This window comes from Meles meles, chromosome X (assembly GCF_922984935.1).
Source record: "Meles meles chromosome X, mMelMel3.1 paternal haplotype, whole genome shotgun sequence".
Lineage (NCBI taxonomy): Eukaryota > Metazoa > Chordata > Mammalia > Carnivora > Mustelidae > Meles > Meles meles.
Window position 1 is genome coordinate 7073517 of NC_060087.1, and position 17509 is coordinate 7091025.

General features: G+C 42.5%; 1 protein-coding gene across 4 annotated transcripts in view; it reads right to left on the reverse strand.

Moving 5' to 3' along the window:
- MID1 (midline 1) overlaps nt 1-17509 on the reverse strand; it is a 339535-nt gene that overhangs the window by 35878 nt on the left and 286148 nt on the right. For all 4 annotated transcript variants that reach the window (XM_045996151.1, XM_045996148.1, XM_045996152.1 and 1 more), the window contains exon 4: nt 8323-8430. In XM_045996151.1, the coding sequence (XP_045852107.1) occupies nt 8323-8430 (108 nt within the window). The remainder of the gene's footprint in view (nt 1-8322; nt 8431-17509) is intronic.

Below are 17509 nucleotides of genomic sequence, written 5' to 3' on the forward strand. Positions count from 1 at the left end.
ACTATTTCCCACACGATCTAAAACTCATGTGTTAAATTAACAGAAAGAGAGTGTTTTTTTCCATTGATTAATATTTTTCCTGTTGAGCAGATGAGAGAAAGCCAAAAAAAGCACAGCTGGGCCATTTCCCCTCACTGGGAACGTCATTTCCAGGCACTTTGTGCTTACTTGATAACTAAGAACTATTTTGATAAGCATTTCCCAGTCGGGATAAAAATGCATGTTTGGTTCCAACCGCCATTCCAATTCCTGATTCTGTCTTGCTTGAAAACGACCCTCCGACGTAATTGACCGTGACCTCGGGGCTAGGCCAAGATAAGTGCACGGTAACCCACTTGACCATTCGCTCCGGTGTCTGAAATGTGCTGTGAGATGAAGCCCTCTGGCCAGAAGCCAAGTCAAAATTAGACTGCTAATTGGAATTGCCGTGTGCCAGTGCCCCATCCACACAGCCTGGGACAGGTCTTGGCCAGCTTTAGGATCATTCCGGAATGGAAAACCGCCCTGGGTGAAAGGGTAGGGAGGAGGCCAGTTAATCTGTCTTACAGACAAGGCTGGCTCCGGCTCCCTCCAGAATTCCTGCTAACTCCAAGAAATTCCTTCTTTCTCCAAGTCATCATTATTGTCCCCGTGCAACTTTAATCGAAGAAAAGGAAGGAAGGAGATGTCAGAACTTGAGGCCTGTATGGAACATCTGATTCCAGCTAGGTTGTACTGCAGCAAACAAAGGAAATTCATGCCGCACTGGGAGGCAGCAGCCGCAAGATTTCGGGCAAGAATGAGAAAAAGTCCTCAAAGGAGAGAGACAGAGATAGGAAGTGTCAAAACCTTGGAGCAAAGGGCCTATGAGATTAAGGCTGGTAAAAGACTTAACTCATTATAATTACAGCGACCAACCGCAGCAGATGAACCATGTTCATTAGTTGAATGAAAGAACACTTTTTGGACACCAAATTGAATTTAGCATGGTTACATCCAGAGGTAAAACTGGGAAAGGCTTAGAGTCCAATTCAAGATGTTAGAACGCATCCAGCAGAGGAAGGAGAATAACTTAGAGTCCCCAACAAGCCAAGGGAACGAAATACTGAAGCATACAATGGAATTAAAGATGTTTAATACAATTCCAACGAAAGAAACATAAGGTCCAAATATTCCTTCAGAACAACTCTGTCGGTCACTTACCCTTTTGGTATGCCTATCTGTGATCCCACAGGCCACAGAGGCACCAATGCTTGAATTCTATTTTCTTCCTTCTTTTCTTCTACCATGACATTGGAAATTAAAAGTGGCATCAAGAGGAAAAGATAAAAAACAAAGCCAAACAACAGCCCTAAATCATGCGTTAAGCTGAAGCAAGCCAAAATGACAGGCTCCTTTGAAAACACAGGAATGCTTTACAGAAAAACAACTGTTAGCATCATTTTAATTTTAGTTCAAGTGTACAGTTTCACTTCACACACCAGATCACAGCTTTTCAAAATGGTGTGCACAGGATTCAGTAGGAATCTTTTTGGAAAAGAGAAACTTAGAGATATCTGGGCTCACTCGCCAATATCCTCTGTAAAAAGTTGTCATTGGCAGAGTGACTCGAATCTGCATCTCAGCGGTCAAAGAGCTCCAGGTGATGGGTCAGTAGTCAGGACGACCATGGAAAGAAAAACTAAACAGAAGAGAAGAGGAGAGGAGAGAAGAAAGTAGCAGAGTGCATTCCTGATAGAGAAGGCAAATTCGGTTTTGCAAAACTTTTTGTATGCGTGCATGCTGGATTTCATGTCCTCTCTATTTTTTCCTGGGGGCTTCGATTAAAAAAAAAAGAAAAAAGAAATCTAAATCAGGTGTTCACAAACTATGGTCCGTACACCGTATTCAGCACACATCTACTCGCGTCAATAAAGTTTTATTGGCATGCTGAAACAGTCATTCATTTATGACTCATCTATGGCTGCTTTCACACTACAACACACACCTCTCTTCTTTACAGAAGAACTTGCCAACCTCTGTGATTCTGATCAAACGGCCCTAATCTGAACCACACTCCGGGACATGCTACCCTACTTGCTACAACACTTCAAAATCAGACACCAAGCATTTAGCGAAATACTAATTTCATCCTTAGAAAACACTTTTTTATATACTATTTTAAAAATCTGACAAGATGAATAGAACTTGATATTTGAAAAGAAACACTGGATACTGACATGTAAGAAGATTCTTTATATGTATGCGTCATTGTCGCAGGGGTCATTTTTCCAAGTCGGCCCTGTTCTTTTGTTCCTTTGAAAAGTATTGATTGCACGTTGTAATTTCAGGAATTCGCTCCATACTCATCAGGGAACTAGCCTGCCGGTTGAATCTCCTTTCAGTGAGGACATAGGCCAAATATACCGATTTATTTGCTGTTTATTATACCCTGAACATGCTTTAAAAAGCAGCCGTTCACTTTTCTCTAAATACATTTTAAATGCTTTTAATATATGAGCTTTATATACATTGTAGGATTCCCAGCACCAAATCGTCATGTCCTAACAACTGAGCCTCGGTTATCACAAGTCTTGGCATTGCCAATGAGGTCTGACTTGGCGTTTCTATAAGGCTCTAGAAAAGCCCGACCATGTAGTCCAGTTAATTATCTTACATTTTGGAGATTTAGAGTACATAAAAGCAGCGAAAAGAAGGGACCCTTTTTCTCTGTGGCTGTGGCCTTCTACCATCGATCTGTGTCTGAACATAAAACACATAATTTACTCAGTCTGGAGTCTGTGGCCTGCTTTTCGTGTGTTGATTTGAAATTTATCTCCTACTACCGAAGAGATAAGACAATTCTTTCCCACGGAGTCTCATGGCTTGAGACTCTCCAGTCCCTCCAAGGAGAAAGGCTGCTGAGCTATTTCTTTCGAAGACTGCACAATGGTCTGAGAGCAAGCCTTACCAGTATGTACCCATGGGTCCCAACCCTGACCACCTGGCAAGCCCCCAGCTGGAGGATTTGTGGTGAGTCTGTTTCTATCGGGTCTAATGGCCTCGTGATCCATGCCAGAGACACATGGCGGCCGAGGTCATGAGGTGAATGAAACTCACAGCGTGATCGCCATGGTCCTTCCAGTTCTTCTTCCAGCTCCCCACTTCCACGTGCTGGTGAGAGGGCCCCACTGGCCCTTCTCTGGATTCAGTGTCCTCAAGACCGCATAGACACCAGCCTGAGCGCCCTCACGCTCTTGTCTTCTTCACAATGTATCTCTGACACGGCATGCCCTGGTCAGGGATTCAGTCACTGTGAATTCCGAGGTTTGGGATCCCCTAGTCTTCAGTGATGCATCAAAGTGGTTAACTCATGAGAAAGCCAAACTGGGCCTCATCTTTCCCAAGTAACGTTTGCTTTCCAAGACTGCCTTCTGAGAGAACGTCCCCAAGCAAGCGTGTACTTTTCAAAAAGTGGTCAATTTCAAATACACAGATGATTTTTAAGGTAATATGATGAATTCCCCTATGCATAGTCCCAGCTTTACCAAATCTCAAAAATTTCATCATATTAACAGAAGATTTCTCAGAAGGAGGAAAAATATTACTGATAGCACGGAAGCCCTGTGTGTCCGTTCCTCATTTCATTCAAGTCCTTCTCCAGAGGAAAACACCTTTTTGAATTCAGGGCATATCACTCCCAAGTCTGTATGCGGGCCTAAACACTGTATGGGATGTTTTTTTGTAGTTTATCGAATTTTATGTAACAAGTCTCACTCCATGCAAAGCACTGTAAAGCTTGTTTATACTTTTTTTTGATTTGTCCATATAGATATGTATCAGCCTAGTTCATTAATTTCGAGTTTTGAAGACTGTTCCATTACATAAATATACAATTGTCTTATAAACAGCTTTGTTGAGATATAATTAACATACAACAACCTGTATATATTTAAAGGACAAATCTGGTAAGTTTTCAAATATGTGTAAACCCATAAGATAATGAACAGAGATCGTGCTTCCATTTTCCTCCTGCCCTTGGTAATTCATCCTATCCCCCCCATTCCCCCCAGCCCATGTCCTGTCACTCGTCCCTAGCCAACCACTGATTTGCCTTCTGTCACTGTAGATTATTAGAAAGTATAGTTTTTAGGGGCACCTGGGTGGCTCAGTTGGTTAAGCGTCTGCCTTCAGCTCAGGCCATGATCTCAGGGTCCTGGGATCGAGCCCCACATTGGGCTCCTTGCTCAGCGGGGAGCCTGCTTCTCCCTCTGCCTGCTGCTCTCACTGCTTGTACTCTCTCTCTCTCTCTGACAAATAAACAAATAAAATCTTTTAAAAAAAGAAAAAAAGGGACGCCTGGGTGGCTCAGTGGTTTAAGCCACTGCCTTCGGCTCAGGTCATGATCTCAGGGTCCTGGGATCGAGTCCCACGTCAGGCTCTCTGCACTGAAGGGAGCCTGCTTCCCTCTCACTCTCTCTGCCTGCCTCTCTGCCTACTTGTGATCTCTCTCTGTCAAAATTAATAAATAAAAAATCTTAAAAAAAAAAAAAGAAAAAAAGAAAGTATTGTTTCTAAACTTCCACATGAGTACGTTCACGTAGTACATACTACTTTCTGTCTGGCTTCTTTCCCCCACCATTAATCTACTGAGACTCATCCACGTTGTTGCCTGCATCAGTAGCTCATTCTTTTTTGTTGCTGAATAGTATTTCACTGTATGGATGTGCCACAAATTGTTATCCATTCATCTGCCGGCGGACACTTGGGTGGGGGCTATTACCTTTGCCATTCCCGTGAAAATTCATGTATGTGTCCTATAGGGCCATATGCTTTCATTTCTCTTGGCAAACACCTAGACTGGCTGGATCATATGATAAGTGTACGTTTAACTACTTAAGAAACTGTGAGTTTTCCAAAATGCCATTTTACTCTCCGCGTATGAGAGTTCTAGTTTCTCCACGTTCTCAACAACACTTGGTATGGCCCATCTTTTTTCATTTCAACTGTTCTCCTAGGTAAGCAGGGTATCTCGTTGAGGTCCTAATTTGCCTCACTGACTTTTCTCAGCAAGTAATGATTTTGAACATCTTTCCATGTGCTCATTTGCCATCCATATGTCTTCCTCGGTAAAGTACCTATTCAAATCTTATCCATTCTGGTAAAGGTATTGTTTGTTTCCTTGCTAATGAGTTTTGAGAATTTGTTATATACCCATGTACAAATACTTTTCTATTTCAATTAATAATTTATAAATATTTGTCTCCAACCTGTGGCTTGTCTTTACGTTCTCTTAATAGTGTCTTTTAGAGAGAAGTTTTTACTTTTGCTGTAATACAATTATCTGTTTAATTTATAAATATTTCTTTGATGTTTTTAACCTTGTATATGAACAATCTTTGCCCAACTCAAGGCTCACCAAGATTTCCTCCCATGTTTTCTTCTAGAAGTTTTATCGTTTTGTCTTTCACATTAGGAACATCCATTTAGATCTGATTTTTGTATATGGCATGAAATATGGCTCAAATTTCACATTCTTAGGTCCAGAATAGCGTCTCCTATGCAGAGGCTAAAACTTAGTTTCCAAATTCCCCCTACGGCTGAGTTGTCTCTGCAGTTTCCATATCTACATTTTACTTCCCAAACTGCTAATCTGTTGTTTTCACATTTCTTTCTTTCTGATCTTATATCCTTTTGTGGCTTCACAAGTTTTTGTTCTTTTAAAATAGAAGCCATCCCTTCATGTATCACTTTAAACATCTTTTCCCATACAATGAATTTTCCCATACAATGAATTTTCCCATACAATGAATCTCACCTGGGGTGAGAAAATGTTGATTTTGCGGGCTATATTTTCAGAAATGCAAGATTTCTTTATATGCTTCAGCACTGTGGTTGGAGTTTCAGATTTAAAGGGAAGAAGTCATTCATAATCTTTTTCCTCCCCCACCCTCTTTGCTTAGCGCCCTCCAATCCCCTCCACCTACCCCATATTACCATCAGTCTTCCTCACCTCCCTCCCCCTTGGGGGTCCTCATTCAGGGATCCTCTGCATTTCTGAGGCTTCTCTTTTGTGCAGGTATCAGAAATAGTGCAGAGCTAGGCTCCAGCCTGACAACTTGTTCCAGACTCCCAGGCCCGAAATCCCTAAAAACTATGACCCGACGTAGAGGTTGGCAATAACCAGTCCCTTTTAATGAACTGAGAAGCCTTCTACGGCCCATGGCATTAACCCACCAGCCTGATTTTAGTCCCCTATACCATCTGGAGCACTTCCAGTCACTTTATCCCAAGGCTTCAAGAACTCTTTATCCACTGGAGTTGAAGGTGTTGCTGCTCTGGTCTCTTCCAGACCAAGTCCCACTCCCATGTTTTAGCCACAATCGCAGCTTTACAGGTTTGTCCCATCCTGGCCCATGAAGACCTTTATCTTGTTTTGGGTCCAGCTGGGTCTCTTTGCTTTCCTATTGCCCTATGTTCTCTTGTCACTGACATGTGTTTGGGGCGCACCAAAGCACCAACCCCATGTATCACCACGGCCAGAACTGTGGACATCCCTTCGCTACTTCAATTGAGCTCACGAGAGAAACCCCGATGTTGGGAAGTTAAGCAAGGGAAAGGCATGCCAGCCAGGCTGAATAAGGGCCCCCCAAAGATGCTCCCATCCTAATTCCAGAAGTTTTTAAACTTGTCGCTTTACATGGATAAAAGAGATGTTGCAGATGTGATTAAGGCGAGGACCTTGAGAGAGGCGGGTATTATCCTGGATGATCTGGGGGATCCCGGAGTAATCAGAAGGGTCCTTACAAGAGAGAACCAGAGAGAACTGTGCCAGAGAAAGAGATCTGAGGAGGGAAGCAAAGGTCAGAGTGATGTGAAGAAACCAGGAGCCGAGGAATGCGGGTGGCCTCTAAAAGCCAGTAAAGGCAAGGGATGGATTCTGCCCTAGAGCCTTCGGAAAGAGACAACACTGCTGAAACCTTGACTTTAAGCCCAGGGAGACTGATCTTGGACTCCTGACATCTGGAGGAAGGTCAGATACTAAATCTATTTTGGTTTATGTCACCCAGTCTGTGATATTTGTTATAGCAGCAATAAGAAACTAATATTAGCATTGAGGGCTGATCCCTGTACCATATAAAGGCAACAAATTCCCTCCCACATGCATATTAATGAATTGCAGCTGTATTTCAGGCAATCATACATCTGAGGACCTGGAAGACGTCAGGTATGAAGAGATGTACACATCTGGTACATGATAATGAAAGAGGAAAAATGTCCTGGGAGGATTCCAGGTGGACACTCAGTGCTCTTCCAAGTTGTACAATTTGTACGTGGGGAAAAGTTGCCGTTCAACACATATGAGTCAGTTCTTGGCCAGGGAATGAGTTCATATTAATTTCTTAATTCACTGTAACGGCTTCCAGAGCTATCTGACTTAACTTTTCTCATCACCATCACAATTTACAGGCATAAATATTTTTCAACTTACATAGACAAAGGACTCTAAAACATTATACAGGATTGAAAGTACCTTTTAAAAGTGGCAGAAAACAGAGAACAGCACATATATTAGCTATTAGAACCTCTGGGCACCACTTAATTGCTGTTAATTTAATTATACATATTTCATTAAAGCATGGTTATGAGCAGTAATAATAGAACTTTATGAATTTATTGGATCTTGAAGGAATGTTTCTATTTTTTAAATATTTACAAAATTACCTCTTGAGGGTGGCAGAGAAATGAGTAAAATAAAATGGATCTCAAGTATTTCAATAAAAACCATAGCAATTTAAAAGATACAAACATTAAAAACGAATTTGTTACTATATCCACAAAGGGATATATGATATAGTGAAACTACAGTAGTTTTGCCACCATGAAATTATACTTGTCTGAATTCGCTTCCAGGCATGAGAAAACACTGTAATTTCTATATAAAGTTTGATTCACTGAAACATTTATTTAATACTGTGTTAATTGCTAGGATATAGCGATAAGTAGGAAACAAACTCTTCTGCTGTGGAACCCCCCTTCTCATAGAGAAGACTGATGAAAACAGTGGCTATAATAGACCAGAGCTCCAAGCTACCCCTGGAGTTCAGTAATGGAGGAGAGGTAATGTAATGTAATCCTTTTCTTACAGATGTGCATAGGAGATGGTGATGATACAAAGAAAGGGGTGGAGAAAAACAACGGCCAACCAGGGGCCCTTGAGCTCTGTCTTAAAGACTTAAGAGGAAACTGTGGAAAATATAGAAAAGGGAGGGTATTCGATATTCCCTAAGCTACTGAAGTGCATGGGTGTATGGTGTTTTCTCCGGGTAGAGAATATGAAATCTTCTACCCTAGAAATCATACCTTCCCTTCTTTGATCTTGGTTCCAATAATCTGTCGTCTCTGCTGAATGATCTCAATGAGAAGATCACACTCCTCCATCAATTTGGCTTCTTGACGTGATGCATTGACCTACAGGATAGATAGAATAGTAAGCATTTATTTGGCCTTTGATTTTCAGTTACATGCTCTTTAATAAAGACTACTATGTTTCTGGTAATCACTAAAAAAGATATTTTAAATGTTAACTCTTCTCCCAATTATACAGAGATGGAAAATACAGGACTTATATGTCCACTCCCTATCTTGCATCCTTGGAGAACATTATTATCCAATGGTAGCAGTCTTTTCTACAAAGCCATACTTGGCTTCAGAATCTTCCTTAACCCAACATATATGTAGCTATTACCAATTAGTTGGAAATCGATGCTTGAAATATATTTGTGATTCCTGCTTTTATATCTTGAGAGAAAGTGTAATTTTGGCCAATTAAACAAAAAAGTAAGTTTAAAAAAACAGTATTATTCCTTTATGGAGAATAGATTACTATCGACGTCCATTGAACAAAATTTTCCAGAAGCAAGGTAGCAAGATTATACCACACTTACTTAACTTTTCTTTTAAATACGGACATTGACTTTGTATTTCATCACCAAGAAAACATCAAAAAAGAAAAAGGATGGTTGACTATTTTATTAATCTTAGGACATAATTTAAGATTTTCCTTCTGGTATACTTCCAGAAGACCAAGGTTCTACAATGAACACATGCCATTCTCTAGGAAAGGTACATGATTATAGAATGGCTTGTATTTGAAGTTTTTAAGACTCATTATATGCAAGGGAGGATGACAGTTAGCTCATTCTTGGCAACGGGGCTTGGGAAATACTCTGCACATGCTCTTTCCTCCACCTCATGACAACTCTGAAATGCTTATTCGCAAACAGAGACCCAGAAATCACAGCTGTGGGAAATGGAGAGAGCCTGCAGGAGTTTTATGATTTTAACACAGCACAGAAGTTGCAGTGTTACAGAGAATGACAATAGCATCATTGATTACTCTAGCATATCTCGGGGAGGAGACACAGCCCAGTCATTAAGCCCTTTTGATTTGGGATACTTTATTTAACCGCAGTAATTCCATTCTCTCGGAATGAGATAGGCTGGAAGTGGGGTCAAAAGTTCAGGATAAAAATCCATTGATGGCTGTTCAGAGAAAGCATGTCCTGTGTCCAAAGGCCAAGATTCCTTGAGTTTTATTCCTGATCCTTGCAAGACACAGCAGAAAGAGTACTCAAGACGTCTTCTTTTTGAGAAGATAATGGTCAGTGGCCATCTGCCGCAAAGCCCAAGATCAGGCCCTATGTCAGATAAGCACACAGACATCATGCTGGCTAAATGTTTAATGAACAAAATCACAAGATGCATTTTGATGGACAAGTACAGAATGTGGAACTCAGGCTAGTATCTCAAGGAAGTTCATCACTGGGCTCAATTTCTCTTACCATTACTTTTCTGTTGTCATTTCTAGTTCCCTTTGAGGATTCCTGAATAAACTTTGCTACCCATGGAAATATTTACTCAAAATGCCATTACTCTCAAGAAATTTCTTGTCTTTCCCTTTGACCTCGAACTGAATTTAATAACTGACTACAACCGAGCTGTGAAAAGGATGGAATCATATAGAAACCAGGGCACATTAGGATGGAGAAAGTGAAATTTCTGGAAAGCAGTGCCTAACACTTAAAAAGTATGTTCCAGAATTATTTCATTTGTTTGAACATATTTTCATTATGTTCATTCTGGAACATAATGAGCCCTAAGAGTGAAACTATTCAAGCATACAATCAAGGTAAATCTAATGGGATGCAAGCTCCCTAAGGGCAGGGATATTTGGCTGTTGAATGAAATGAGGCATCTCTCCCAAATCTTTTCATTTTCTTGGTGATGCCCTTTGGTGTTTTTTCTAAGTTTAAGTAATCTCTACATCCCCAAGTGGGGCTCGAACTCATGACCCTGAGATTGATGAAAGTTTTTAATTTTGATAGAGTTCAATTTACCTACTTTTCTATTGTCATTTGTGCGTTTGATGTCATAGCTAAGCAACCCAATCCAAGGCCATGGAGATGTACACCTCCACGTTCCTCTAGAAGTTTTATCTCTTACTTTTAGGTTTATAAACTATTTTGAGTTAAGTTTTATGTATGATGCAAAGTAGGGTCTAACTGTATCTTTTGACTAATGGATGGCCAGTTGTCTAAGCACCATGTGTGGAAGAGACAACTGGAAGACAACTCAAGTGTCTTAGCACTTTTGTCGAAAATCAACTGAGCGAATCACGAAGTCCTCAGGTTTTGATGTTGTTGCTAACAGGTTCTGTGCTGAATGCTATTCTGGCCTTGAGTAAATCTGATCCAACCCCACTGGGAGTTCTGGAGTGGGTGCCCTGAAATGTGGCCTGGAGTACTAGCTTTATGCACTTGCGGGAGGATGATATTGGGAAAGTCAAGGAAAACATCCATTTCTAAGTTCTCCTATTTTGTAAAATGAGGTGAGTAATACCTGCTGTCTTGGCCACGTGGGATTATTGTAGTAAATATGTGCAATAATATGTGAGGAAACAAGTAACTCTGTGAAGTCATGGATCTGAGGCGGCACTGTCCGTATTGCAAAGTTGTTTTGTTCATAGACTACAATTTAGTTTGGGATCCATTTCACTCTGAAGATCATTGGGATTGGGGTTACTCTATGATGGGAAAAGTGTTCCAGTTGCCATCATCACATGGGGTTCCATTTAATCCCAATTCTGATCATTTGATATTTATGATGGATCGATTTGTTTTACAAAAAAAAGGAGACCAAAATCTACTTTGTTGAGCCAAATATGTTTTGAGAAAGCTGATACCACAACCACCACGGCCCCAAAATATAAATTCCCAGAAATTTGGAAACATGATCTGTTCATTTTCAGCCAAGTATTTTCCTTAGATCTTTCAAAAAGCACAGAATTGACTTTCGTTTGAAACCAGGAAAGTTGAATCTCTTCTTATACTTTGATGAAGCTTCCAAATTTTTGTAACCCTAGCATGCTTATATTCCAAAAGGTACAATAAAATAAGTTGAATGCTATCCTATATTTCTAAAATTCTTCCACTACAAAGAAATTTTCCACAGTTTTGCTGTTTTATATGTCACTTAAAAGAAGTTAATGATTTGATTGGACTTCACTTCTTCTAAGGGCTATTAATCCAAATACGGCTAGCAGTGAGCTCAGGTGTTTCTAGTTCCCAAGTTTGGTTTGGAAGCCGGCAGCTCCTGGTTATGATTTCAGCTTTCAATTTCAGATTCACGTCTTTTGATTCAGAATCACTAAGGCCAATGGAAGTGCTTTGAGTAGAGAGCCAATCTAAGGATGAAAGAAACAGCCCCCAAACCTGCTTTCATGGACGTCCACTTCCACCTTCTTCATCCCTACCTTGAAGACCGGAGTGGGATGGGGATAATCAGGAATGATGGCCAGTGGTAGGTGACTACTGGACCCCACCTCTGGACTGCACTGGAAATAGGGCACATATTCTTCAGCGCCCTTGACATGACAGGACAAAATGGAGCTTCGAATGAGGCCTCTTCCCATTCCAGGCTTCTCACCACCAGCTTTTTTTCTCATCTCAGTTATACTCATGTGTAAATGTCACCTCGGTCCCTCAAGAGAAGAAACTCAGTTACCTTGACCTCATCTCTCTTCTGGCCTCACCCGTGTGCTCGGCACGCAACCTCGCTACGTCTGCAGCTACGACTTCTCTTCTCATTCTGAAACACGTCATTCCCCCCATCCCTGTCTCTAGTCCTTGGTACTAACATCACCTCTTTGCAAAAGGCTCTCAAGTAATTCTTCTAAAGTTAGACCCAAACTCAATTCTGGCAGAATTTTTTTCTTCTTTCTACTTTTGAGGCCCCGATGCCTCATCTGGGACTACAAGCGACACAGCCGGTGTCATGTAAGCTCGAGGCTACTTGTATAAAACACTTGCGGCCTTCACTGTGAAAGATCCACATACAATTACTGATTCATTCATCGGTCTATTCATTTATTCATTCGAATAATAGCAACTGGGTTCCCAGGGTGTCTCAGACAGCATTCCAAGTGCTGGGCAGGCAGGGCGTCCAAGACAGACAAAGTTCCCATTATCACAGAGTTTACATATAAGCATAGGGGAACAGGCTGAACAAGTCAAGAAACAAATACAAATTTTGGATCATGACAAGTGCCTAGAGGAAATTAAACAGGGTAATGTGACTGAACATGGCTGAGAGCAGGGTCCGTTTTATGGGCTGGACAAGAATTCTCTGATAAGTCTCTGCAGGGGTGAAAAGGAACCCGCAAAAAGACATAGAAAAGGCATTTGCTGGCACTCCCAACTCTGCTTTTAACGGGAACCCCCCACACAAATTCTACAGTCTAGCTTCATTATTTGTAGATTCCGTATTTGCGATTTACGTGCTCACTCCAACTGAAGGATTAATTTGTAACCTCAAATCAATACTTGCGGCCTCTCTGTGCTCGTTTCAGACATGCTCAGAGCACGAGAAACACATGAGTCACCCTCCTAGCACCCAGCTGAGGTTGAATAAGGACGCACTCAGCCTTCTTGCTTCAGCTCTTCTACAATCTAAGGATGGCGACAACAGGGACAGCTCACTGCGGTGTAAGAAGCTTTGGCTCTGGGGCCACGTGGATGGGTTTTGAGTCCCAATTCTGGCACCTGTGAGTGGGTCAGCCTCAGGCAAGTCACTTAGCACTCTCGAACCTCCTTTTCTCTTTCCCAAAACAAAGACAATAGAATCTACCAGGATGACTTGCTCTCGAGATTTAAGATTATATAATCTAGGTGAGGAGTGTGTGCGTTTCTGTGGGGGGGGGGCTCTTTCCCTGAAGACCTATGGCTCAGTATTGGCCAATTCAGTGTTCCTGGCAACTTTCTAGACCCTAACTACCACCCATGATGAGGACTGATGGTTTACCTACATCTAGTGTGCCTATAATGGTCCCAAGTATTTGGGGAGCAGGAAAGGTAGAATGAGAAGGGAAATTATGTAAGACACAGAAGAACAGCCTGGCTTGGAGAGTGGGTACCCCACTCTCTCCTGCTCCTATGGTCGTTTTGACTCTTCTCACTGACAGGCTATCTCATCCTTTACAGCCTATTAACAAAAGAGAAATGAGCAAGTCAAACAATGATGCGAGCGTAGAACGCCAACACTCCTGTCTCGACCTCCTAGCCCTGACATCTCATTCAGCACTCATGTCAGACACCAACAGTCAGAGGCAGTCCCTGGGAGTCGCCCCTGGGTGCAAGGTTTATCTTCTTTCCTAGGTACTCATTCCCCGGTGTTGTTAATGATAACATAAACGGGTTAGCTATTTTCTCCAGAGCACTTGGTTAGCCATGCCCAGTAAAAAGCCCCCCCTGTTAAGTTTTATGGTATAATAGTGTTACGGCATTTCACAGAAGGGGTGGGGTGAGGCGGACAATTTCTTATTTTGTTCTTGTCATATACGTATAAACATTAAAAGGATTTAATTACATACACACTAAAAATCGGACTACGCGTCTGCAAAATGTTCTTTAGCAGTCTGTAAACAGTTTCTAAGTATTTCTAAAAACCTGCTCCTTTAATTTGACTTGTATTCGACTGCAAAATGAGATGTTCGGTGCAGAGTATAAACACCATTAGACTTCAGCCACATGGGGCCTTAACATCTTGAGAAATTCTTTCTGAAACCCTTAGAAGGTGACATCAGTGGGCAAACAGTACGTGGCCACGTCACATGGGCAACACTGGATTAATACGCGTTTTAGAAATCCTCATTTTCTCATTTTGAAATGCTTTGTTGAAATGGGCTAGCCAGGGGCGCCTGGGTGGCTCAGTGGATTAAGCCGCTGCCTTCGGCTCGGGTCATGATCTCAGGGTCCTGGGATCGAGCCCCGCATCGGGCTCTCTGCTCCGCGCGGAGCCTGCTTCCTCCTCTCTCTCTGCCTGCCTCTCTGCCTACTTGTGATCTCTCTGTCAAATAAATAAATAAAATCTTTGAAATGGGCTAGCCATCTCTCGATTTTGAGACCAGAACCTTTTAACGCCCCTTGTGAGAGGGACCTACTGACTTGGCAGATCACCTCCTATTCATACACAGACGCGAACAGCGGACTAAGCTTCGGAGAGGATGAGGCTGATGTGTCGGAAAAAGGAAATTTCATTTCAGGGTGTGGAGGAAGGAGGGGTGGTGGCATTACACATCCCAGAGGCCCCCATTCGCGTTGAGAATGTCCATGTTGGGAATGAGAATGCTGCCCCACACCTCCCTACCCCCCAGCCTGCCCCGCCCCGGCCTGCACAGCCCAGGAGACTGCCCCTACCACACAGGCCCACCGTGAGTGCACTCTTGAAACTGTTCCATCAAACTGTGACCCCCTTGGTCGAAGATTCTAAACCTTGTTATCCTTAAAATCACTACGGATGGGATTGGGGCTTTAAAAGACAAAGGTCTACTTTACAAATTTGCCTAGAATGGGTTCTCATGGCAAAAGCAAAGCTGTACCGTGATTCAAATTGAGGTGACCATGAGAAAGGTTCAAATTCTTTTCTATTGTTTTAAAGATTTTATTTATTTATTGGACCGAGAGAGAGCACAAGTAGGCAGAGAGGCAGGCAGAGAGAGAGAGGAGGAAGCAGGCTCCCCACTGAGCAGGGACCCTGATGTGAGGCTCGATCCCAGGACTCTGGGATCATGACCTGAGCCGAAGGCAGATGCTCAACCGAATGAGCCACCCAGGTGCCCCAAAACCCTTTTCTATTTTATGTTATGCTGATGTTGTTATTGGTGAAACTCAACAGTGCTTTTTTCTGGTACTAAGAATATGTCATTTTGAGTCTGCATCCAAATTTCAAGGGGTTAGTGTTATTATCATGTCTTAGTGACACCATTATTTCATACTGTTCTATGCTGTAACATCTATAACAGACCCAGCTCGCTCCAAAAGAAAAACACTGGAGGAGTTCGTTCCCATCTGCCTGCGGCTAGAGCAACGGAAACACAACAGAGCCGCGGATAAGCTGATAATTTGGCCAGGAAGAAGAGGGTACAGGGAAAGCCTGTATGCAGGTGGGCTCCGTGCCCGGCCATGCGCTGCTGTCCAGGTGTGAAGAGAAATTCGAGGATCTGAGGGTGCTTTGGGTTTTATTGCCAAAGGCAGCTGTGATGAACATTCCAGACCCTGGGGCAGAAGTTAGACAGAGCTGCCAGAAGGAACAATGAAAGAGACTTTAACACTTGAGTTTGTATATAAAACTGAGCCAAAGAGAATTGAGTAAGAGCAGACTGTATTACTGTAATTCACCTAATATGTTTAATGTAATCTGCACCCTAAAACTCTCTCACACCAAAGTCAAATATTTGTGGACCTAGCTCAAGTGGATGACAGAGGAAAGAGTGGCCAAGTTCCCAGGGTCCCTGTCTTTGGGGGAGAAACTGGAGTACAAGACAATATTTTATATGTTCATTTAAAGTTGAACACTTTTTAAAAAAAGATTTTATTTTATTTATTTGACAGACAGAAATCACAAGTAGGCAGAGAGGCAGGCAGAGAGAGGAGGAAGCAGGCTCCGCGCTGAGCAGAGAGACCCCATGCGGGGCTCGATCCCAGGACCCTGGGATCATGATCTGAGCCAAAGGCAGAGGCTTTAACCCACTGAGCCACCCAGACACCCCTAAAGTTGAACACTTTCAACTGAAACTTTTGAAAGCCAAAGAGACAGGTTTTTCAGAAAAATAAAAATGGAATCCTTTCACAAAGTGCTTTTGGTGAGAAGGGGAAGTAGTGACAATATGGACAGACGCTTCTCAGAATCCCACCTTGGCCACAGAGTGACAAGGAGGAAAACGCTTTGGCCCAGAGGAGGCCAGGTCTGCATGCTGAGGAACTCTCCATACGGAATTCTGCTATATTTTTGTTATAGGATCGGAAAATAGCTCCCAGAAACCTCACGATAAATCCTCTTTTCTTGAGGTTTCTAAGATTATGAAGCTTAAATGTTGGATAAGGAAGTGCGATGCCATTAAAAATGGCAGCCCACTGTGGTAAGCTGGCAATAAAAAAGTCTTCTCATAAATGAAACACAACTGTGACGATACAATAAAACCGGCCAGCGAGAGCACCACTGCTAACGCCTAAAACTCTGAAGCTTCACACAAAGGAATTTCTCCCCAAGAGAAGCACACACAACATGCCACCAAAGACACTGTTGATGTTGTCGTTAATTTTTCGGTAAAGCGAAATCATCAAACAAGGTGAAATGATTTGGAGTGAACAAGGGCTAAAGGAGGTGGTAGTTCAGAACTCAAGGTCCTGAGGAAGTCCTCCTGGGGCTGAAGGCCAGGTCCTCCTTACCTCCTAGCCATGTGTTCGTGGGTATTTGCTGAAACTCTCCACCTCTCAAGTTCCTCTTACTCGGTAGACCAGGTGCCCTCCCAAGGAGCTCTGGCAACGTGCTGGAGATATTCTCCGTTGTCAGAAGCAGGATGTGGATCAGAGATGCACAATTGGGTGGAGGCCAGACACGCCACCCAACAAACATCCAGCAATGCTCGGAACAGCCCCCGCCACACCAGGGAAACTCTGGGGTAGCTTGGGGTGAGAGCTAAATGAATTTGTACATGAGAAACCACTGAAAAATGTCTGGCACACAGTAATAACTCAATAAATGATAACTATTACTACTGTCCAGAAACTCTTTTTATCTGGAATGTCCACACAGTTCTAGGACCAGTCAGCCTGGGCTGATTACCTGCAGGACTTAATAGCATGAATCGAACTTTTTTTCCATCTACATCTGTCACCAAAACAATGGCTTGGGAAGCCATAACATGAGAACTAACTCCAGAATTTTTGGAGTTATTTTCAGATCCCAAAGGCATTCTCTAAAGGTTCCTCCCTGATTCAGTGGGGTGGTGGAGGGTGGGGACAGAGAGGAATCTTCCCAGATGTAAAGCAGGAGTTGGGAGACTTTGCTGTAAAGGGCTAGACGGTAACCATTATAGCTCTGTGCACCACATGGTCTCTGTCGTAGCTACTCAGCACGGCTGTTGTGGTAGGAGAGCTGCCTCTGACAAGAAGGAATTAAATGGGTGTGGTTGTGTTCCAATAAAACTTTA